This window comes from Lissotriton helveticus, chromosome 1_1 (assembly GCF_964261635.1).
Source record: "Lissotriton helveticus chromosome 1_1, aLisHel1.1, whole genome shotgun sequence".
Taxonomy (NCBI): domain Eukaryota; kingdom Metazoa; phylum Chordata; class Amphibia; order Caudata; family Salamandridae; genus Lissotriton; species Lissotriton helveticus.
In genome coordinates, this window is record NC_136057.1 from 1,830,617,728 (window position 1) to 1,830,642,506 (window position 24,779).

The 24,779-nt window shown below is 46.2% G+C and overlaps 1 protein-coding gene across 1 annotated transcript in view; it reads left to right on the forward strand.

Annotated features, from left to right (window-relative positions):
- The window catches only part of LOC144765655 (guanylyl cyclase C-like), a 577,462-nt gene that overhangs the window by 455,499 nt on the left and 97,184 nt on the right, over positions 1-24,779 (forward strand). Inside the window, exon 22 of the mRNA XM_078650332.1 lies at positions 4,825-5,017. Coding sequence (XP_078506458.1) covers positions 4,825-5,017 — 193 coding nt within the window. The remainder of the gene's footprint in view (positions 1-4,824; positions 5,018-24,779) is intronic.

The window sequence follows — 24,779 nt, forward strand, 5'->3', positions numbered from 1 at the left end:
TGGCAAAACACAAAGTAGCATTGAACTCGGGGAGTAAACGCCTGCCAACGTTACAGGGATGGACGTTCAGTATGTCCTACTGCAATACCAATAGTAAAGTTTATGCAAAATTGCAACCCCCACCATCCAGACCACTAGATATATGTTAACCCTTTGGTACACACTTACTGGCACAAACAACAGTGGGCTCACAGACGGAGCAAACCTCTCAGGTAGATAAACCTCAGGATGACATGTAGTGATCCCATCATGTGTGAATAATGATTAAGTACTTACCAAAGTGCCTTGTATATTAATAATTGAACCAGGACAGATGATGTTAAAATATGTGTTACCTATCTAGTGCCGTTTGGGCCTTCTCTGTATTACTGTATATTTATGAAAATGATAAATAAATCTTTAAAAAACAAACTTGCCGAAGTCACATCCGACTCCCTCTTAGATAATCCCTTTCTTCTGAGCTGTTCTGAACACGGTGCAGGTTTGGGCCTATCCCCCAAACGTTGAGTCCAGGATATTCAGGCTATGATACAGATGTTTCAGCCTCTATCCTGGGTTTTGGTGAGACTGACTATGAGGCTGCTAGGACTCAGGGCCTCCTGCTTGTGACACATGCCCACTGGCAATGGGAGCTCTGCAGTAGGACCTAATGTTCAAGTGGGCACGGCAGCAGGGGAATCTTTCTGACGTGGTCCAGATCTCAGAGTGAACTGAAAAAGATATGCAGTGATGGTTAACGAACCGTGACTGAGTTAGTGACAGACCTCTCTCCTTTCCCCAACAAGATCTGACAGTGGTGACAGATGTGTCACTCCTGTGATGGGGCACCATCTGGGAGAGGTGGAGATCAGAGGCCTCTGGTTTCCGGCGTTATCCGGACTCCACATCAACTGACTGGAGCTCCGGGTGATCTGGCTATCATTGAAAGCCTTTGTACCCTCCATCAAGGGAAGGTCAGAGCAGATATTCAAGGACAACACCACCGCCATGTGGTACTGTAATAAACAGGGCGGGGTGGGGTCGTGGACCCTTTGTCACAATGCCCTGTGCCTCTGGATATGGCTGGCACATCAGGGCATATCCAGGTGGTTCAACACCTGGCGGACTCTGAACACCAGGCGGACAAACCCAGCAAAGATGCCTAGTGGATTACGAATGGTGTATCTATCCGGCGGTGGTGCAAGTTTCTTTCAGCAGTGGGAAGAACTTTGTCTAAATCTGTTTGCCACCGCCAAGAACACACAATGTCAGCACTTCTGCGTGCTGGAATCTAAGACGGCTTTCGCTCGTAGATGCTTTTCATATTGAGTGGAGAAAATACCACTTCTGCCTGGAATTCTCAAGAAGATCAGGAATGACCAGGCCCAAGTTTTGCATTTGGCTCTGGACTGGGCTCAGAGAGTTTGGTATTCCGAGATGTTAAGCATGGCCATCGGTCCTATGATCAGACTACCTCTTCAGGAGGATCTTCTGTTACAGCAGCAGAGGAGTGTTCTCCAACTGAACCTTGCAATGCTCCACCTTCATGCATCGAGACTGAGCGATGACAGCTGACAGCTTTTGACCTCCCCCCCCCCCCCCCCCCCCCAAGTCTACAATGTTATCTTGGTAGCCAGGCGTCCCTCCACCAAGACGGTATACTCCTGCCGCTGGGGCAAGTTTGTGGCAAGGTGTGCTGAAAAGCAATTTGATCCCCTTACTGCTAGCCTTTTTCAGATACTTCTGTTTATTTTTTCTCTTGCCTAACAGGGCTCTGCTTTGGGCGCCTTAAATAGCCATCTTTCTGCCATCTCAGCCTTTCTGCGGTTGCCAGATCAGCTATCCTTCTTCAAATTCCCTTTTGTAAACAGGTTTTTGTAAGGTTTCCAACATATGTTTCCACCTTCTCCCTTTAACATGCCTGATTGGGACCTCCTTTTCGTATTTACATTTCTGATGTGCGCTCCCTTTTAAATGCTACATAACTGTCCTCTCAGGCTCCTTACCATTAATACTGCCTTCCTACTGGAGATAACACCGGCTAGAAATGTCAGTGAGCTCCAGGCTTTGCCATCTATCCCTCCATACCTAACCATCTTTCCAGACAAGCTGGTTCTTCACATCAGAGTTTCCTTTATGCTAAAAGTTGTCACTCCCTTTCATTTAGGTCAGGCCATTACCCTGCCTACCTTTTATGCTCTGCCACATTTCTGTAAGGAAGAGAAGTAACTCCATTGACTGGACCCACAAAGAACGTTGTCATTCTACCTTGATTGCAGTAAAGAGTGCCAGGTGGACGGCAAACTCTTCATGGGATATGTCGGAGCCAAGAAGGGGAAGGCTGTGCAGAAATAAACCATCTCCCGATGGATTGTGCTCTGCATTAAAATCTGCTACGCACTGGCCAAATGGCAACCCCCTGAGGGTATGCGACTCATTCCATCGGAGCTAAGGCTGCAACAACTACATAAGCATGCAGAGTTCTAGTCCTGGACATCTGCCAGGTAGCAACATGGGCGTGCTGCACACATTTACAAACCACTACTGCCGGGACAGTCGAGTCCATTGGGATGTGCACTTTGTCCATTTGGGCCTGCAGGACTTTCTAGTGTGAATTCATTCCACAGACCCACCACCGGGAGGTATTGCTTAGGTATCTATTCTAAGGTAAGGAAACTGCAGCCAGAAGTCTCTTTAATATAAACAGGTTACTTACCTTTGGTAATGCCTTATCATGTAGGCACTCTAGCTAGCCGCAGAGTCCTTTCTCACCCACCCATCGTCCCTGCACTGTGAACGGATCTCTAGGGACACAGTATTTCCCCTTTTAGGGCCCTAGTGGTCCCAGTGGTCAGTGTTCTTCGTGGCTCCGCGCTCCTAGCATAGAAAGTCGCAAAAAGAAATTGATGTCAGTGTGCTGGGGTGGTGTACATCACTTCTGTCGCAGAGGACGCCACGTGGAATCGAGCAACGCCACCTATTGGTGCTCAGAGGTACCTCTCCTGAACAAATCCCAGATCCAGATCTGATACCTGGGGATAAATCTAAGGTAAGAAATATGTGGCTAGATAGAGTCTTTACCAGATAAGGCGTTACCAAATGTAAGTAACTTGTTCATCTGTTACCCCTCATGCTATCAAATAACTGCATAAAGCTGCATTGTATGTTGCACCTAATTCCATCTAACATTATGTATTGCATCTCACCCCTTCTAACGGTAGTTAATATGCACTATATATTGCACCTCACACAACATAAGGATCATTCACCTGTACTTTATACTGCCCATCTAAGTGAGTATAAACTGCATTGTACATTGCACTTCACCACCAATTAAGGATGTTTAAGCTGCTGCTTATAGTACACTCAGACAATCTAAGGGCAGTTAACCTGCATTGTATATTGGTCCTCTCTCCATCTAAGGGCTATTATTTTGATTTGTTATTGAACGTTACACTGCGTAAGGGTGATTGAAATGCATTGAATATTGCACCTCATGCTATCTAATGGTGGCTGAGCTTCTTTGTGTATTGTACCTCACTCTATCTAAGGATTGCTGAACTGTCTCATATATTTATTGACACTTACTCTTTCTAAGGGTGGTTAAGATAGAATCGAGTATTACATATAACACCATCTAAAGGTGGTATGTCCACATTGTATACAGCACTGTATCTTGTCTAAGATAGGAAATGCTTATGGTGCATTGTTCTGCATTCTATCGTAGGTGGGATAAACTACATAATATACTACACCTTATCTCATCTAAGGATGCATCTCAATCAAGCAAATTGTAGTTAAGCTCCTTTGTGTATCACATCTCACTCTATGTGAGCAGTGCTACATTGGCTTGTGAAGTAAAACTAAACTTACCTAGGGCTGCTAGACTTCTCTGTAGATGACACCTAACTTCGCCTCAGGGTTGGATCAATACATTTTAGATTACATCTTACCTTTTTCTAGGGGTTCATAAACTGCATTGTACATGCACTCCACATTATCTTCGTGTGAATAAGCTGAATTGTCTATTGCACCCCACATAATATAGTGGAGTTAAACAATTGCTTTGTATGTTTGAATGCGCTCCACTGTTGTTATGTATTTTCTTTTTTTTATTTGCTTGCTTTGATTCCAGTGGCGGAGTGACATGTCATTTGGCACGCTGTAACATAATTGCATTATGTGTCTCCTCCATTTCTGTGTTACTGCACATTTCCTCTGTTAATTTTTGGAAAATGCAATAAATATATATATTTTTAAAATTGTATTGCATTGTATATTGTGCCCACATTAGCCGGGACTATAAGCTATTTCATTGAGTACACAGTATTTAGGAGATAGTGAACTGTATGCTATATTGCACCTCTCCTTTTCTAAGGGATAATAAATTGCGTTATACTTCACTCCTCACGTTAACTAGGGATTAAAAGGCTGTTAGATATATATATATGTGACATATTTAATCTTAATTGTATATTGTTTCTCACCTTATCTAGGGGTGTGTCAGCACAACTATATTTCACACCTCGTCTAACCTGTAGGTTAATATAGCTCATTCTGTATTGTACATGAGTTTACCTATGTGTTAAGAGACTGCATTGTAAATTGCACTTCACTTTGTCCATAGGTTTGTAAACGGCATTGTTCGTAGGTTGACAAGTTGCATTGTTTCTTACGCCCCACCTAACCTCACCTAGAGGTAATTAACCTGCAATTTATATTGCCACCTAAATTTAAGTATAAGCTGCAATGTATATCGCCCATCATTTCTGCTAGAGGGTAATATTAAATATTGTATATATCTCTTCACCTTATCTGACGGTTGTTTGTCTTTACGTTTTGAAGGCCAGTGGTGAAGTCCCTGAAGGAGACAGGGCGAGTTGAACCCGAGCTGTTTGAGGAAGTTACCATTTACTTCAGCGACATTGTGGGCTTCACCACAATCTGCAAGTACAGCATGCCCATGGAGGTGGTGGACATGCTCAACAGCATCTACAAGAACTTTGATTATATTCTTGACCACCATGACGTCTACAAGGTATAGGCACCTTCCACTGCATAGTTCAATGAGAGGGTATTTGCAACATATGGTCTGTGGCATGTAGAGATCAATGCATGGGTATTAACCATCTGACATGGTGAAAGTAGAATTGTGTATGTCCAATCAACACCTAAGTAGAATGCATCTATTCCAGTCAACAAATCTGGCCTAGGGTGCAGCTAACAGCATGTATGTTTGGAATGCAAAGGTTTACGCAATAGCTGTGTTGTTAATATTAAAGACAGGCCATTCATGGAATCAATGACAACTAAATAAACAGCGAGAAGGGTAGTAGCAGCACCTGGAAGAAGGAGCTGAGAAAGGTTGATGAAATAGCTTCCCTTATTTTTTTTACACAGTACTATTAATAGTTCTCCTTCAGCACGAGTCATGCTTGGGAGGAAGAACAGCTGAAAGGTTCAAATAGAACATTTGCAAGCAAATGATTTGTACACTGAACTAAGGGACATTGTATCAAGCACTGAAGAACATTGTAAAACAAAGTAAGAACACATAAACTGAGCACTTAGCCCTGGTAAAACTGCTACTGTCGTTGCTGCTACTACCGCTCTACTGGTACTGCTACTGCGGCCTCGATTTCTACGATGAGATTTCCTGTAAGATCTCAAGCCCCTCCAAGTAATTTGGGGAAATACAGCCAAACATTCAGCAAGCTAGTTTGCCTCTTAATACATCTCCTCTAACCACATCTGTATGACATAGTCCATACCATATGCCAATGGAAAATAACATAATGTGTTCTGCATACATACTATCATACTTCTCACACAAACTTGACACCTAAGCAAGTACGTGTGTACCACAGAAAGATACGAATCACCTCCAGACATGTGAATATGCAGCATCTGTGAAACACTCATGTCTAAAGGGAATTCACTAAGGCTTGGCATTTCTGAACCATCAGGGTCATAAAAGCATATTGTTCATAGCGTGTGTAGATATTATTTATTATTATTATTATTTATATTCTTATAAAGCGCCAGACTAGACCCCCGAAGGGGTATCTCCGCGCTATTGCTGCAACAAGAGAGTGTTCTGATTCTGATTGTGTGTCCAGAGAGGAAATATAGGCTACAAGGCATTATTTACCCGGATACAGATATGTTTTTAAAATTTTCCGGAAAGTCAAGTGACTGGAGAGAGATCTTAGTTCTGGGGGCAAAGAATTCCACAGTGCTGGTCCGGCATAGGCTAGTGCACGGCCGCCTTGTCTGGTCTTTTTTACTCTGGGTATCTGCAGTAACTGCTGGTGACTGGAGCGCAAAAGGCGCCCTGGGATGTAAGGCTGGAAGATTTCGGTCATGTATTTTGGGCCCTCCCCTATCATACTCTTGTGGATAGTACATAGGGTTTTGAACTGGACTCGTTTTCTCACTGGAAGCCAGTGGAGTCTCATCAGCAGGGGACAGGAGGGAGTCCTTGGTGGAACATTCAGGATAATCCTTGCTGCTGTATTTTGGATTACCTGTAATTTACTAAGTTGCTCCTCGTTAGCTCCGAGGAGCAAACCGTTGCAGTAATCCACCCTGCTGATGACAAGAGCCTGTACAAGCGTCTTTCTGTGATGGTCCGGTATGTAGGGGAAGACTCGTCTTAACATCCCAATAGCCCGAAAGCAGGTACCAGCAACTTGATTTCCGTGGCCTTTGAATGTAAGTTGCTGATCAAAGAGCACTCCCAAGTTCCTGACTGTACTCTTGGGAATGGGGACAGGGCCTAGCTCTAAGGGCCACCAGTCAGATGCCCAGTGTGTTGCCGCTTGCCCAAAACACATAACCTCCGTTTTCCCCACATTACACTGCAGACAGTTTGATGACATCCATTCTGCAATGGCTCTCATGCCATCTGCAAAAGATCTTTTTATTGCAGGTGTGAGGTTTTTGAAGGGAAAAGGGAGTTGGGTGTCGTCGGCATACGACACCGGGGTGAACCCGAAAGATCTTGCTAAGTTGGCTAAGGGGGCCACATACACATTAAAGAGTGTAGGACTTAGGCACGAGCCTTGTGGCACTCCCTTATTGAGCTCCCTAAGAGTGGATTTGTGGTAGCCCAGCCTAACTTCTTGGAGACGACCAGTCAGAAAGCTCTCCATCCATGCCAGAGCCTCTCCCTCCACACCCACCTCACCTAGGCGGTTGAGAAGCACCGTGTGAGACACCGTATCAAAAGCGGCGGAAAGGTCCAACAGCACCAGAATCATTGAGCTGCCATCATCCAGTGCCATTTTGATGTTATTGGTCACTGTCTGAAGGGCTGATTCTGTGCTGTGGTTTGGCCTGAACCCAGATTGTGAATAGTCCAGGCCATCCGTCGCTTCAAGATGTTGAGAGAGATAGGTGTTCACGTGCCTCTCCGTAACCTTACCCAGGTAGGGTAGGAGGGAGATAGGTCGTAAATTGGAGAGGTCTGTCCATGGGGAAGATGCTTTTTTTCTAATCGGGTTCACCACCGCCCTCTTGCAGTCTGCTGGGACCTGGCCTTTTGTTAGGGAGATGTTAATCACATCCAATATGGGAGGTCCCAGGAGGGAGATCATGGGGCCGACCATCTTAGCGGGAATAAGGTCACTTGGCGACCCTGATTTAATATGACTGCAGAGGGAGAGGAGCTCTGTGTTGGTAATCGGAGGAAAGGATGTCAGAGGGGTTTTATTGTTTATTACCGGGGTCTGAGGATGGCAGTTGTTGGTTTTATTTATAGCGCTGATAGCTGCTACTATTTTTCCATAGATATTATTTATTTTATCCTCAAAAAATATCGAAACTTCATCACATAAGTCTTGTGAGAAGTCCTCTGAGCTCTCACATGCAGTCGGTTTAATAAAATTCTGCAGGATATTAAAAAGCTCCTTAGAGCAATTGCCGGCTTGTGCTATCTGTTGCGTTAGGTGCTGTTTCCTGGCAAGCTTTATATTCTTATAATACTTTGATTGAGCATCTAAAAAGACTGCTCTGCTACTCTCGGTTTTCCTTTTTCTCCAAGCTTTCTCAGCTCGCCTACAGTTTTGCGTTTCTGCTCTCAATTCGTAGGTATACCAGCTATCCTGTTTGGACACAGGATACTGTCTATGCTTTTTTAAAGGAGCTACAATGTCAATCGCTTGCTTAATAGAAATGTTGAGCTTAGCTAAGGCCGTATCAGCTGTGTCTGTTGCCAAAATTTCCGGACTTTTCCAGCATTCCTGGATGCTGTTAGCAGTGACTTTGTGCCATTGTCGTCGCCAGGTAGGGGGAAGAGAAACACTCTTTACAGTTCTTAATGGAGTTACTAATAAAAATTCTAGCATGGAATGATCTGTCCATGATATTTCTTTTACCGGGGAACAGATTACTTTGGCACAATTACAGAAAAGTAAATCCAGCATATGTCCTCCTTTATGAGTAGGTCCTTGATTTTGTAATTCTAGACCTAGGTTAGAGAGGTCTGTAATCAAGGCAGTGGATTCAGAGAGTGTTGGAAGGTCAACATGTGTGTTAAAATCACCCAAAAGAAGAAAGTCTTCTTTGGATTTAATGTGAGGGGCTAAAATTTCCTGGAGGGTAAGTGCAAATTTCGGGTTGGGTCCTGGGGGTCGATAGACCAAAGCACCTTTCCAGGTTATATGATTAGTAAAACATTTTTTAAAAATCATTATTTCTAGCTGTGGGTGCATATGTTGTTCACTAATAGTAACTTTTATACAATCTTTATGTATAATTGCAAGACCACCTCCAGTTTTTATTTCTCTATCTAAATGTTTGATTTTGTACCCAGAGGGGATCCCCATTGCTATGGCAGTGACTGTGTGGGGTTTTAGCCATGTTTCAACAAGGAAACAGATATCTGGCTGCATAGTATGAATTAAATCCCAAACCTCATGTTGGTGTTTGGGTAGTGATCGCACATTTAGAAAGAAGCTCCTGAGGCCCAATGAGGGAGTTTTAGGGTCTGAGGGAGGTATGCTGTTTTTACAAAGACGCCGACATTGTAGACAAGAGAAACCTCCCTCTACACGGTGCCATGGAATTTTAGTGCTACATAACATAGATGGTCTGAGAGTCAGTAGCGTTTGGACAGAGTAGGTAATTATCCGTGTACCCTTACCGGTAGAGACTCGTTGGGCAATTACAGAGTCCATCGCCCCGTCCTGTCGCGGACGGGCGCAGACGGGCTTTTCTTCGGCGCTTCTTAGGCGCGCTCGAAGGCGCCCCCAGCGCGCAACCGCTGCGCGCTTGGAGGAAGGTCGTGGCTAAATAGCCCGGAGTGAGGTAGCCACTAGAGCGCTAACCTCAGCTCCGGCAGAACCGGAAGTGCTGCCTGCCTGGCTCTTGCCTGTCCGCCCTCCGCACAACGGCACTAATTGCCCAGTCGGAACGAGGCGGGCAGGCGGTAAGATCGAGCCCAGGCGTTGCAGGGAGAGAATGCAATTTTTGGTGGGGACACGTGAGTCTGTCCTAATTAAAATACAGAAATACAGATAAAAATACTATGGACTATAAAATCAGTCCGCTAGTACAAACGCTTCTCGCAGCCCTCGCTTATAGCAGCAATCAGTGAAAAAACACTCACAGGCACAGCAGCGGGTCTGGGAGACACTGCCACCGTCTCCCTACCGCGTTGGCCCGAGGGTCAGGTCGGCCTAAATAGCCCGGAGTGAGGTAGCCACTAGAGCGCTAACCTCAGCTCCGGCAGAACCGGAAGTGCTGCCTGCCTGGCTCTTGCCTGTCCGCCCTCCGCACAACAGCACTAATTGCCCAGTCGGAACGAGGCGGGCAGGCGGTAAGATCGAGCCCAGGCGTTGCAGGGAGAGAATGCAATTTTTGGTGGGGACACGTGAGTCTGTCCTAATTAAAATACAGAAATACAGATAAAAATACTATGGACTATAAAATCAGTCCGCTAGTACAAACGCTTCTCGCAGCCCTCGCTTATAGCAGCAATCAGTGAAAAAACACTCACAGGCACAGCAGCGGGTCTGGGAGACACTGCCACCGTCTCCCTACCGCGTTGGCCCGAGGGTCAGGTCGGCCTAAATAGCCCGGAGTGAGGTAGCCACTAGAGCGCTAACCTCAGCTCCGGCAGAACCGGAAGTGCTGCCTGCCTGGCTCTTGCCTGTCCACCCTCCGCACAACGGCACTAATTGCCCAGTCGGAACGAGGCGGGCAGGCGGTAAGATCGAGCCCAGGCGTTGCAGGGAGAGAATGCAATTTTTGGTGGGGACACGTGAGTCTGTCCTAATTAAAATACAGAAATACAGATAAAAATACTATGGACTAGATACACATGCTTAGCATACTCTTACCATCTAGTGTTGAGCTCTGACATTTGCAAATGTTTTTTGTCGAAGAAATCTCTCGAGTCATGAGATGTGGTGCGACTCCTCCTCTTACCGTACATTGAACATGGGCACTGACACCGTGTTAGATTGGCTTTTTCCACCATCTGATTTTGTCATGTTGTGAACATGTTTTCATCTACCCTGTTCGCTTACCTTTCTATCCTATTGCGTCAGATTTGTTCCAGCCCCGGTACCTTCGTCTTCCCAATGTGAAAATACGTAGACCTCGGAATAGTGCCAAAATCTTGGAAGGGGAGTATTATAATACCGATCTTTAAAAAAGGATCAAGACTTCAGGCTGGCAACTATCGCCAAATAGCATTACAAGATGCTACGGGGAAAATCTTCGCCGCTGAAGTGTTGGACCAACTTAAAAACTGGGCTTTTACACAGGATCTAATTCCCTTATATCAGGCCGGTTTCAGACCAAAGCACTCGGTTATTGACAACATCGGGATACTACAAACAATACTCGACAAATACGTTGTAGGAAAATCCCAACCGGTATACGCAGCTTTTATCGATTTTTCTACCGCATTTGATCGAGTAGACAGACCATCTCTCTGGAAAAAACTGAGGAAGCTAAGAATACCTGAACAATTATTACAAATCATAATCACACTACATTCGCACACCTGGTGCAAAGTGCAAATGGGGTGTGATAAGGGCCTGACCAACACAATTCCAACAGCAAATGGACTAAAGCAAGGGTGTCTCCTAGCCCTCTTGTTATTCTCACTATACCTTAGTGATTTGCCTCAGCATCTGCAACAAGTGCCTAGTTTGCCACCAAAGATCGCTGCTCAAAACGTTCACGTCCTCTTATACGCAGACAATATTGTAGTGTTAGATCTTACGCCCTTTGGTCTGCAAAGACTTTTAGACACTTTGAATACACTCAGGAAAACTTTTTAATTCCAAATCTTACAAAAACAAAAATAGTTTCCTTCTCAGGAAGAAAAAGAAGTACTAAATTCTGCTGGAGACTCGGCGCCGGAACAATAGAAGAGACAGACGAATATACTTACTTGGGCAGGATTTTTACTAAGACATTAAATAACAATTCACATGTTAACAACCTGACAAAGAAATCCGAGGTGCATGCTGGAGCCCTCCAAAGACTATACACGGCTTCAGGTAATAGACATTTCTCATCCCTTCTCAAAGTATATAGTACAAAGATACCACCAGTTCTATCATTTGCTTTGGAATACATCCCAATAAAACAGTGGTCATTTCTGGACCAAAAAGAAGGGAAGATATTGAGGAAAATGCTGAAGGTATCACAATCCATTCCGGTGCAAGCTCTCCGCCTCGAATTCTCAATCACCAGTTCATTTTCAAGAGCCATTGCTAATGTCATCAGGTGGGCATATAATCTGCTACACGCAAAGGATGGAACCCTCCGTTCACTACTCAAAGCCGAAACCTTCGACTGTGATGCTTTGAAGCAAGTATTCTTCAGCAGCATGTCCACCGCATTTAAACTAGCTGAGATCAACGTTAACCTGTTGCTTACGTGGACACCATCACAATTGAAACTTTTTTTAAAATGTCTAACACCCAGACTCAGTTACGATCTTGATTTTTCACACTGCGCCAAATTGTCTTTGTATAAAAACTTTGCTGAAACAACTGCACCTAAGCAAGTGCAAAATTACATAGACTTTAATCTTTCGCACGGCGCTAGGAGAACAATCACCCTGTTACGATTAGGCATTCTACCAACACTAACTTTAACATCAAGATGGAACACAAATAGTTCACCATTATGTAACCTCTGTTACGGAGGGGAGCAGGACATAGAACATCTTTTATTCACATGCCCAAATCCAAAACTAGTGGCAGCGAGGACAAAATATCTGAAACCTATATACATTAAATGCCGTATCACTACTGTAAAGGACTTGATCAAAGTATGTAAATCTCCCCCTAACGAATTAGTTTGTTTTAACTTTTATAAATTTTTAAAACCTTTGTTAGCTCTGTATTAATATGAACTCTAAAAGTATTTATAATTGAATTTTATAGTATAAAATTTGTGGTCCTCAGTAGAGTACCAAAACAAATAAAATAAACTTGAACTTGCAAAACTTGAACGTAGAGCAGCACTGAAGACCATCGTTGACATTCCTGTGTGTTGAAGACCTCGCACCCCTCAGTCTCCAATTTTTCCTCACCAGAGAATTCTACGCTGGTGACGAAACAGACACCCTTTCACAACTGCACTCACTGCCACATGTCGTATCCCCGGGCAGACCAGCACGAGGTGTGCAATCTGTACCTGTCTTCTGACCACAACGATGCCTCTTGACCATCGTAAAACACACAAGATGATGGACGGAATGTTACACAAGGCAAAACATTCACCCCCAGTCACAGATCTGGGTTTAATCCATCGTTATTTTGCTCACCAAGCCACCCCAGTTCAGACATGGCCATTTGCAAATCAGTCTTGACCCTGTGCCTCATGGGAACAGTCCAGCCCGAACTGCCAAGCCATGTCTTCCCTGGACCGGCCTCAAGCATCCTAGGACCGGTTTCTTTCTATCAGCCGTCTTCAGCCAGGATAGCTGGACTTGTCCATCGTGCCTCGTCTTCTGAAACAAAAAGACACTCCGAGATCAAAGGGAATGTCGCTGGGCACACTGCTGCATTAAAGCGCTTCATGGAAACTTCAAAACCACTATCACAGAACCCTCTTTTCTTCTTATTATTTTGATCCTTCACTATTTCAAGTTTGTCAAATATGTTCCTGTTAGTATTAATAAATTCTAACAAAAATGGGGCGTGGCTTGGCGCGCAAACGGAATGGCCGCTTAACTGAACGGCTCCCGTTTCCTACAGCCCTGATCCTGCACTAATCCTCACCGCCTGGAGGGTTGGCTCTCCCTAACTAAGCGGAACCGACGTGAAGCTGCCTCGACAACGCTCGGTCCAAATTGCAGACCGCTGGTGGACTCCTCCTTCCAGATACCAGCGCTGAAACTTTCACCGGCACAATCCCTGGACCCGCGGAGGTGAGGGACTTGGCCACAGGCGCGCACGTGAGGCCGGTGCGGACCACGAGGCGGAGGGCCCCGGGCGGGAGCCTTGCTGCTGGAGCCCGCCGCGATTCACCAGACGGGTTGAGCCACGGATCCTGCCTTCAGCGACGGCGGAATCCGTCATAGGACTGAACGTACCTGCCCTCCTGCACGCTGCATTACTGTGAGGTCTGGCTGAGAGCGACGCTGCAACGGTGACACACGGCGAGCTCGTCCACCCTTCAATGGCGGCCGCAGAACACAGCGAGTGTGGGGAGATCTGCCCCTGCTGTGATACAACCGTCTGAGTGGACTTGGCCACTGCGTAGTGAGTAATCGGCTACACTCTTGGCACTATCCCGCTAACGAAGATCATTAGTAGCGGACCACGCTACCACTCGCTGACATACCTGGGGTGGCGGTGCCTGTGCTCCCTGGGGGGTGCGCTGTCCCACTCCCGCTGCAGTTCACCGGAGCCCGGCCCTCACCTCGGAACTGCCGGCCCGTCTACATTGCTCAGGTCGACCTGGGGGCTTGTGGCGCTGTGCTCGCCGTGTGCTGCTGTAGGTCCTGAGGGGCACATTGACCGGTCTGGGGTTCTCCGGCCTGTAAGTGGCGTGCGGGCGCTGCTGATACCCCTAATCCCTGCCTCTCCTTTCTATCGTCCAGCCATCGGCCCTAGACTGACCGGCCAGTCACGGGCACAGCTAGTTATCAGGGCCTACATTCTCAGACGCCTCTACATTGCTTCGTGCTGTGCGTGGTCCACGGGGAGTGGGACCTGCCATCCTGCCTGATCAAATAGCAGGCCTTCTCTACCTTGTCAGTTCCTGCAAAGGTGGCTCACGAGCGGTGCAGGGGCACGATGGTGCGCCCGGAGCACCGACAAGCGAAGCTCAGCTTTGAAAGCTCCAAGAAGGGAACGAAACCGGGCATGGTGGAACCTGGGCCTAGTGGCGCGGATCCTGCCGCTGCACCTTCACCCTCGACTACCTTGGATCTACACGGCCTGTTTCAAGAAATGCGCCAGGGCTGTGGTGGAGAAGGTGGACAGGATGTCCTCCAGACTGGACGCATTGGTACACAAAGTCGACCAACACGAGGAGAGAATTGCCGCGACGGAGCAGCGTATCTCGGACAACGATGACCTCACTGCTACTCACACCTCCCAACTCGCTCGTATGGACAATCTTCTTAGAGTCATAGCAGCCAAGAACAAGGATTTGGAAGCCCGCAGCAGACGCAATAACATCCGCGTCACGGGTATTCCGGAGTCCACAGACACTGGTAGAATGGAAATCTACATTGAGTCACTCCTCCGGGCGTCCATAGGGGAGGATGCCTTCTCACCTCAGTTCATTGTGGAGAGAGCACACAGATCCTTGGCTCCTGTTCCGAAGCCTGGGTTGCCACTCAGGCCAATTATTGCTCGCCTATTGAATTACCGTGACCGTGATGTCGCCTTAAGAGCTGCCAGAACCAAACGTACCCTGCATTACAATGGCGTTGCTTTTTCTCTCTATCCGGATTTCACTCCCCTTGTGCAGGAGGAAAGGCGAAAGTTCTTGTCTGTTAAGAAGAGGCTGAGAGAGGCTCAGATGGATTATGCTCTGTTATACCCAGCGAGGCTGAGGGTGACACACCAGGGTAAGCAACGATTTTTCACGGACCCGAGTAAAGTTGAGGATTATTTGAAACTGCATCGAAGGGCACAGAGAAGCAGGCGAGATGATCATGCGGATCCCGATGAGGATTTGCCCCCGGTGAACAATGACGATTGATGTACCCTGCCTTCCCTGGACGTCTTTGTCCTGGGACTGCCTTACTATACTTGACTTACACCCGCTGCCTCAGATGGCGTTGCTGCACCTACTGGGAGTTGAAACTGCTCTAGTGGTGCGCGATATGTAGGAACCGCCCCCTCTATCCCTGCCTCTACCGTGGACGGTACCGAATGTGAGGCTATCGGGAAGGGGGGTGGCTGCGCGCTGTTGCTGATGTTCCCCCTACGGGAGTACCCCGCTATTAAATTCCAGTTGTGGGAGTTCTGGGGGAGTGGGAGGTGGGTGGGTGAGGGACTGAATGGCTGCTGGCATGATTGGGATGCAGTAGTGGGTGGGGGGGAGGGATCTGTTACAGGGGAGGTTGTTTTGTTGAAGACAGCATTTGGATGGATGGTAGAAGTGTTCCGTGATCTAATGCATGAGCTGCTGCAACTCTGGAACCCGCAGCGGCAAAACTTTCTTTTCCGATTGTATCAGGGTTATGGCTAGTTTTGGATCTGATGCACAATTGAAATGCTTGTCTTGGAACGTCCGAGGGCTCAACGATGCTAAAAAATGCAGAAATGTTATAGCATGTTTAGATCGCCATCAGGTACAAATTGCTATGTTACAGGAAACGCACGTGGCTTCACAGGGACGCCCTTCTTTTGGCTGTAAATTGGCCGGTACCCGGTCATTCTCCTCATATTCCTCGTATGCAAGAGGAGTTGTTATCTTGATTAAACGCACTGTTCCCTTTCAGGTATGTGGTGAACTAGCGGACGTGGAAGGCCGCTATGTGTTACTCTGGGGGCGGTTAGGCCGCGATACTGTCACCTTGGTTAACTGCTATGCCCCTAATCTTGATGTACCTTGTTTCTTTACCACACTATGGGGTAAAATTCTGGACATAGGGTCCCGCCATATCATTTGGGGGGGAGATTTTAACATAGCATTGGTGCCTCAATTGGATAGAGCTGATAGAGCGACATATTACAAACCCAGATTGAGAGAAGCGTTAGAAGGTGTGCTCTCGGAAGGTAACCTGTTGGACCCCTGGCGACAGCTACACCCTGGCCGTATGGAGGGTACCCACTTCACATCACAGACTGGTACATGGGCGCGCCTAGATTATTTTTTCCTGACCAGAGAAACGCTTACTGGAGTGACTAATGTAACTCACCTCCCGAGATCGTACTCGGACCATAGCCCGGTTTTGCTGACTTTATTGGTCCCTGGCTGGGATAGCCCTAGGCCACGCTGGCGCCTACAACCGGCGGCCTTGCTAGACGAGGTATTCCCTGTCGAGCTGGGGGATGAGATAACTGCTTTCTTCCCAAGAAACAAGGGATCTGTTGAATCTATTGAAACTATTTGGGAGGCATTCAAAGTCACTATTAGGGGACACTGCATGTCTAAGAGTTTTGGGGTATTGCGCGACATACAACGCACGATCCGGAAGCTCGAGGGCGAGATGAGGGTGTTGGAGGCGCGGATGGTGGAGGGCGATGCCACTGCCGCACACGCTGCATTCAGGGATAAGCTTACACAATATGAAGCAGAGGCAAACAGGGAGACTAGGTTTAAGGGTAAACACTGGCAAGCGAGGAAATACTGTGAGGGAGATAGGCCTGGCAAAGCGTTAGCTATACTGACAGGGATGCAGCGCGTTGACAGTACTATCATTGAAGTGGTCAATCACCAGGGTCACACTATCAGGAATTCAGATGACTTGTTAGACACCTTTGTCTCCCATTATCGCACACTGTACACCACAGTCACTACTCCTGATATCCAATACGATGACTTTCTAAGTGATCTAGTCTTGTGCTGGCTCAGCGATGTAGACAGGCAATTCCTTGCCGCCCCTTTCGAATTAGATGAAGTTAGAGATGCGATTATGTCGCTTCAAAACGGGAAGTCGCCTGGACTGGACGGACTTCCCGCAGAATTCTACAAGACCTATGTAGACATCATGGCCCCGGTCCTCCAAGAGGTGTTCGAGGAATCCCTTGCGGATGGCATCCTCCCATGCTCCATGCGCGAAGTCGTCATCACCTCCTTATTGAAACCCGGCACAAATCCCACATCCTGTGACTCATATCGTCCCCTGTCGCTCTTAAATTGTGATGTAAAAATATTGGCCAAAGTTCTGGCCACCAGGTTGTCTCTCCTTATGACCCGGATAGTTTTGCCTGACCAATCTGGCTTTGTCCCAAGCCGCTCCACTTCACATAATCTGCGCACTCTCTTTTCCCTGCTTCATACAGTCCACCCTGACCTCCCTGTCGCGGCGATTTTTTGGGACGCCACAAAAGCGTTTGACTCTGTCGAGTGGCCCTATTTGTTCACCGTCTTGGCCCGCATGGGGTTCCCCACCATATTCATTTCCTGGGTCCAATTACTATATACCCAACCCACTGCGAGAGTCCTGATCAACGGACATCTCTCCACACCGCTTAATATCTCCAGGGGTACCCGACAGGGATGGCCACTGTCCCCCCTGTTATTTGCGATCGCCATTGAACCCCTTGCATGCCGGCTCCGTCAGCTTCATGGTGAGGGTGCGATTCGCTGCCTCCAGCGCCAGATTGATGTATCATTATATGCAGATGATATGACTTTGTTCGTCAAGGACCCAGTGCACAACCTGAATCCTCTGCTCAGAGAATTTGTGGTCTTTGGAAGAATGTCGGGGGTGCAGATCAACTGGACGAAATCCCAGTTTTTTCCGCTCACAGATGCCGTACCCGACTTTCCCCTGGATTATCCTTTGGAGCGGTGCAGGTCTGACCTTCGGTACCTGGGCATACAGGTCTCACGCGACAAAGATGAGATTCTTCGCTCAAATGACGGCGTTGCTGTGACCAAACTTACTGCCCTGGTGGACCGCTGGATCTCCCTTCCCATTTCCATGCCAGGAAGAGCATCTCTTGTTAAAATGGTGGTGCTCCCGCGCTTTCTCTACCTTTTTCTCAATATCCCCTTTCACCCGGGAGCCTATTTCTTCAAGACTCTGAAGTCGGAGCTCTGCCGCCTTTTCTGGGGAGGCAAGGGTCCGCGACTTAAATGGTCAATGTTGATACTACCATATGATAAGGGGGGGTTTGACCTCCCAGATTTCAAAGCCTATTATCTATGCGCACAGGCGCACTATGCATATCACTGGCTTCTCCCTACTCCCTTTATGCCTCAGTTGGCAGTGGAGGACTGGATTGCCAACCCCCTGCCCTTGAATGGCCTCCTTCACTGCCAGCCCTCGGCCATAACGACACCTCATACGTCGGTCACATGTACTATTGACGCATGGCGTCGACTGGCTAAAAGGCTGAACTGCGGACTATTGTACTCCCCCCTACTACCGTTGATATATCATCCTGAGCTTGAACTCCTACAGGAGAAAGGATTTCAAAAATTTTGTGCGCCCCTAAATATTACTTGCTGGGGTGACCTCTTCTCTGCGGGTCGATTTAAAACTGCAGATGCGTTCTTCAAAATGCATGCTCGTACCCCTCTTGAGGTGTTTTACTATCTGCGACTCCGCCAAGGCATGCGCGCTATACTTCCTGACTTCCCAACAGAACCTGCCACTACGCCCCCGCTTCAATTTCTGCTGAGCTCGCAGGACGGCTCTCATTTGGTCTCGGGAATGTACCGCCACATAAGAGTGTGTAGCCTGTCGCCAGAGGCCTCAGCGAGGACGCGCTGGGCTACCGAACTAGCTATTGACATCACTGATGACCAATGGTTATACTGCTGTACTCTTACGGCTCGTATATCGGCAAGCTGCAGGCTCAAAATAATTCATTACAAATACCTGCAGCGCTTGTATTATACCCCCATGAAAAAATATAGGTTTCACTTATCTGACACTGACCGCTGCGACCGTTGCCGCGCAGAACATGCCGACTTCTTGCATCTTGCCTGGGAATGCCCCTCTATACAGACCTACTGGCAACAAGTACACACTGCCCTAGTATCCATGATCGGGTCATCCATACCACCAGACCCGCTACTAATGCTGTTGGGGCACACACTGCAAATTCCCTCGCAATACAGAAAATTTGTAGATATTGCACACCTTCTGGCAAAAAGGCGCGTAGCATGCAGATGGGGTCGTGGCAGGGCAGCAAAATTCAAAGAATGGCTTACTGATATGACGTATAGTCAAGACCAACATACGACTTTTGCTGACCTGCTCCCACTGTCTAGCAGGCCGAGAGACATTTGGGGACCTCTGGTTACCTATCTTCAAGCCCAGATGACCCGAGATGACAGGCCGGGGAGGGATGCCAATGGAGATGGTAATGATAATCTGATATAATGTACTTCAGTCATCTAATGATCCTGTACTGCCTACGCTATTATTGCTATTGCACTGCATTACGGACGCCTGTATTCCTATGCTTCCCTACCGCTTCGCTATTGATTATTGTTATTTTGCTCATGCCTATTTACATGTCTATGTTGGCCCCTTAGTGCAATGTACTCTACCCTCTCGCTTACCTCCTATGTATTGATGCCACTGCACTACCCCTGATCTTTGTATGGAACCTGCCTTTTGCTGCACTGTTGATGCTCTGAACGAACTATTGTACTTTGCTATGCTATAATTACTATCTCCAATTAGATGATGACCCACGAGCCTTGTACCCCAGCCACTGTAATGTCGTAATGTGTGTTTTGTCTTGTTCTCTTTTGTTACAAAACCACCAATAAACAAAGTTTAAAAAAAAAAAATTCTAACAAAACCAACCACTATGTCACATACCAAATCCCACGCTGTGTTCCCTCAGCCAAGCATTTTATTTATTTCTTTATTTAATGCAGTTTTATATAGCACAAACTTTACCCAAAGGTGTCAGAGCACTTTACAATGGAGCCAAGTAAGTTACATATGGAGATTTACACACTTACAAGGTACACATACAATCAGGACAATAAAAAAATTAAAAGGTGCCAAATTAGATCAATACAGGTATAGAATACATATTTACAAAGTTGAGCTCAAGTGAATGCCAGTTGTCTTTGAAAGAGAAGAGTTTTAAGATCTGTTTTAAAAGTCCAGATAGAGGAGGTGGTTCAGAGGATTGGAGGAAGCGAGTTCCAAATATAAGGATAGAGACATAAATCTTTCCCTTTTGAAAGTAGGAGACCCGAGCCGTACGTTTTCAGCATTGCGTGAATGTCTAGAGCCGCCAGAGCTTTAGAGTTTATTCGCCAGATAATGAGGGGTGGAAGTGTGCAAGGCTTTGTGGGTGACTCAGGCAGTCTTGTAAATTGACCTAGCTTCGATGGGAAGCCAGCGAAGACAAAACAGTATGGGTGTGATGTGATCATTTCTTTTGGCCCCATAGACGAAACGTGCCGCTGAATGAAGGATGGATTTTAGAGGGGAAAGGTGGGTTTTGGGAGACCAGCAAGGAGAGAGTTGCAGTAGTCCAATCTGGAGAAAACCAATGATTGGACCAAAGTTTTTAGGTCTTGTTCAGGAAAGAAACGCCGAACCCCCCAGAGAAGGCGCAGTTGGTAACATGCATTCTTGGCGATGGTATTGTTATGGGAATGTAGGTTGAGCCTTTTGTCTAGGCTAACACCTAAGGATTTGGCCCTGTCAGCAACAATAGGTTTGTTGTTAAGCCATCCAAAGCAAGTTTTGACATTTGTGACCGCCCACAAAATGATTAATACACTTTGTAATTTAGAAATATTTGGCACGAATAAAGTGTCCATCCGATAAAAGTCCAAATAAAGTGACCATAATGTGTAAATAGTGCCTAAAGTGCCTAGAAAACTTACAGTACTTCCTAAGGCTCGTGCTCGATTTTTACAAGTATCTTTCCCTGCCATCTCGTGGATACTTCAAGATTTAAAAAAACGATTTCCTATGCTTCCCCTTCACACCCTGTGAACCCGCCCCACCCTTGAAAAGTCCCCCCCCCTGTGTGTGGAAAAGTAGCCCACTTCTCCTCCCGTTCCCCCCTAGAGATCTCTGGATGCCATGTGACTGCACCCCTCTACTTGAGCGTCTCTCCTGCCAGAGGCTAAAACTGCTTCTGGAACCCTGGCTCACCCTGTCATGCTTATTTGGAAGGTGTACAATCATTATATCTTAAGAGGCTAAGCAATTCCTTTACCTCAAGCCTATAGTGCACTGATTATGATTTATTTCATTCTGATAACCCTAGCCTAGGTTCGAAATCTGCTTCGTTAACATTGTTCAATATATAGAATTTTACATTTGCCAAAACTTTCAGTTATGATTGTTGGACAATAGTTGTTTGCTCGTCCTTTGATTTAAACAAGTCAATTGGTCTTATGAATTCCCAACATCTCTTTGCCGCCACAGCTGACATATCTGAAAATATTCTAAAATTTGGTGCTTCTTGTGTAGACAATGTTCTTTTCTCGATGGCCTTGGCGAGAATCTTTTCCTTTATTCGGAAATCGGCAAAGTTTAGTAATATGGTGCGAGGAAATTTTGCATTTGGGGAACGCTGAAAGGGGACTCTATGTCCTCTAGTAATGGTTAAGTCCCCTTCAAGTTCCGGAATTGCTTTCTTGAGTAGGATATTGACCCATTCTCGCACCTGGGGCCCTTCATTTGCCTCGGGTACACCCACCAGCCGTAGGTTAGATCTTCTGTTGAAATTTTCCATATCCTGCAATTTGGATTCAAGAGCCTCTGTATTTTATTTGAATTGGGAGAATTTCTGATCATAAGTGGTTATCCTTTCTTCAAGATTAGATACACGCTCTTCAACTTCGTTCAACCATTCTGGAATTTTCCCCAAATAATCTTCTATGTGGGAGCCTTGCTGATGAGAGGTGAGCTGTGGGCTCTTCGGTATAATCCAATTGCAGCATGCTGGGAAGTAAAGGTGCAGGAGCATGTGGTGGAGTGGCTTGCATTAGCAACAAGACTGAGGGCTGACTGGGGGGTATAGTGGCTGTTGTTGCGAAGTGAGACTTAGAAAACAGCGGAAACTGCTTGCAGCAGACGGCAGTTGAAAAGGATTCTACCATAGGCCTTTTCTATGGGGACCGCCCTTCCAATACTGGTGTTCACTTCTTCTGATCTGAGGAGCCCTCCTCTTGTGATTGAATGGGTTCTAGCACTATCCGATGATTGCTACTGGACCTGTTCTCAGACATAGCAGTCTGCGTGCGCCCCCCAAAGACTGTGTTTTTTCCTGTGCAGTTAGATGCTGGACTTTCAAGTCCATTCTTTGTTGTGCGTTGCAAAGTGTGCAAGAGCTGCCCATGTTCTTCTCCGCTCCTAGTTTACCACGAAGCTTTCTCTGTGTCACAAGTGGCTGGTCACCGATTGAGTACTAGGAACAGGGCTTGCGCTTCAATTCTTTTGTTTAATCGTATGCATACTTCTGAGACACACCTTGCTGCTTCCTTTTGTCAGCAGTCCTCTTATTCACTCTCCTCTTGAACCCGCTTTTCTGCCCTTGCCTTTCTTCTCCACAGACAGAGCTGGTGCATTAGTGCCCTCTTTTGATTCTACTTTCTCCCCACCCTGCATTTCTGCACTTTAGATTAGGGCGCTGCCGTACCTGCTTTAACCATATGAACCATGTGCGCCACTCAGTACTCACTATTGTAGGACTGGCTCACTATGGGAGGAGGAGATAATGAGTTTGCACAGCAACAGCTCACCTCATTAAGACTCCGCCGCAATCCTGGCTTAACCGATCCCATTGCCACTGGCGTTTTCTAACAGCAACGAGATGTGGAGTCTCAAGGAGTCCCTGACCGACCAACTACTAATTGCGCTGCCTTTTCTTCCGGTTTCATCGCATCTAAGGGCCTCGCTAGTTGCCAAAACTTTTCCCTTGGAACACCATGATTCTCTGCAACCGCGAGCTCCGTCCTTCACCCTCTCCAGCTCCAAGTTTACTTCTGGGGCGGGACGTAGCCAGGGAGAAACACTCTAGCCGTGACACATGTGGGAAGCGTCCGGCCCAGTTTACAAAGGAACAAGACCTTGCTTGAAATGTGGGCATTGTAATAATATCATTAAGGGCGATACTGTTATTCACCTTACTCAAAGTAACGCATCAAATTGTACACGACAGCTACGTGTGACTCTAAAAACGTTGTTTATATGCTAAAATGCCCATGTGGTTTGGTCTATGTGGGTAAAACCGAGCATAAGATAAAAACAAGGATCACAGAACATGAAAGCAATAGCCGCTATCATTATGAAAAATCACCGGTTGCTGTACATTTTTCTAAACAAAAGCACAACGTTTGCCAACTGCGATTTATTATTCTAGAAACTGTACCTGTCCAAGATGGAAGAGACAATAAAAAATGGTTGCTTCAGCGAGAATCATTTTGGATAATCAAACTTGACCCATGCAATCTGAAAGGCTTAAATGAAAGATTAGATCTAAGCTGTTATTTATAATACGCAACTCTTGAGTACTATTTCCCAATTTCTTATTCCCATTGTATTGTTTTTTCGTTGTACTGTTTTATCCATCCTATTACGCTATGTTGTATGTTCCTGTTGTTGATGCACCATCAAGGATGCACGAAGTTCACCTCCAGCTGTTTCATTTTCAGTTTTTTCATTGTTGATATCTTAGTCACTGACATTTTATTTTGCACTTTCAGTCTAATCTTGAACTTTTATCACTGTCTGGATATCCTAGCCACTGTCACTTCATTTAGCACTTTCTGGAAATTTTTGTTGCACGTTTTGCCTTCTTCAAGATGGCCGACACAGGTTTTCTTATATGTTTGGGCCACTAGCACCTAGTCCACTTTTTATTTCACTGGAATCAAGCTGATTAATGGTCACAAAACTAAATGACCAGCATGCCACTGCGGATTGTCACGCTTGTCAAACGCTGGTTCATATTTGAACGGTAGGCTACCACTACGTTTGACACTTTCTTTTGCTTTTTCTTCTTACGCTCCGTTAATCAACACTGACCTTTCTAAGCATTTAACTGACCTGCATGCCATTACAGATGGATACGCTTAATAGACGCTGGTTCGTGTTTGAGACTACCGCTACATTTGACACTTTTTTTTGCTTTTTCTACTCACGCTTGGTTAATCAACACTGACCTTTCTATGTACTTTCTATCGCTCTATTGAATGGGTGGGTTTCTTGTTTTTTGGCACAGTGTCGCACGGTTTCTTAAAAATAGTTGTTTTTTCACTTTTTACTTTCCCACCATTGAGACAGGGAGCACATTCTACGTTGTTTGATTTACAGACACCATACACCAATCTGACTGCCTAACAATTGTTTCGTTTGGATCTCTGAAAGTATGCGTTGTTTGTTACATTATAGGACAAGTTACCCTGATGAAGGGATGTCCCAAAATGCATTGGAATTGATTTAAAAAGTGGAAAAGCAATTTACAGTTCTGCGTGTGAATACTGAACACAATGAACGTGATATCAAAGTCATGATTCAATAAAGTGCAAGAATTTAAAAGCATCTGAAAAAGTTGTCACCATTAATATATTCCTTGGGTGTGCTAAGTGGGGACGTTGATCTAATTTTAGACAATGCATTTACTCAACTTGTTGGATTTCATGCCCGGGATCATAGGGCTATACCCACTGGCACCTTACACCCGGTTCGCCTTTTGAAAGAATCA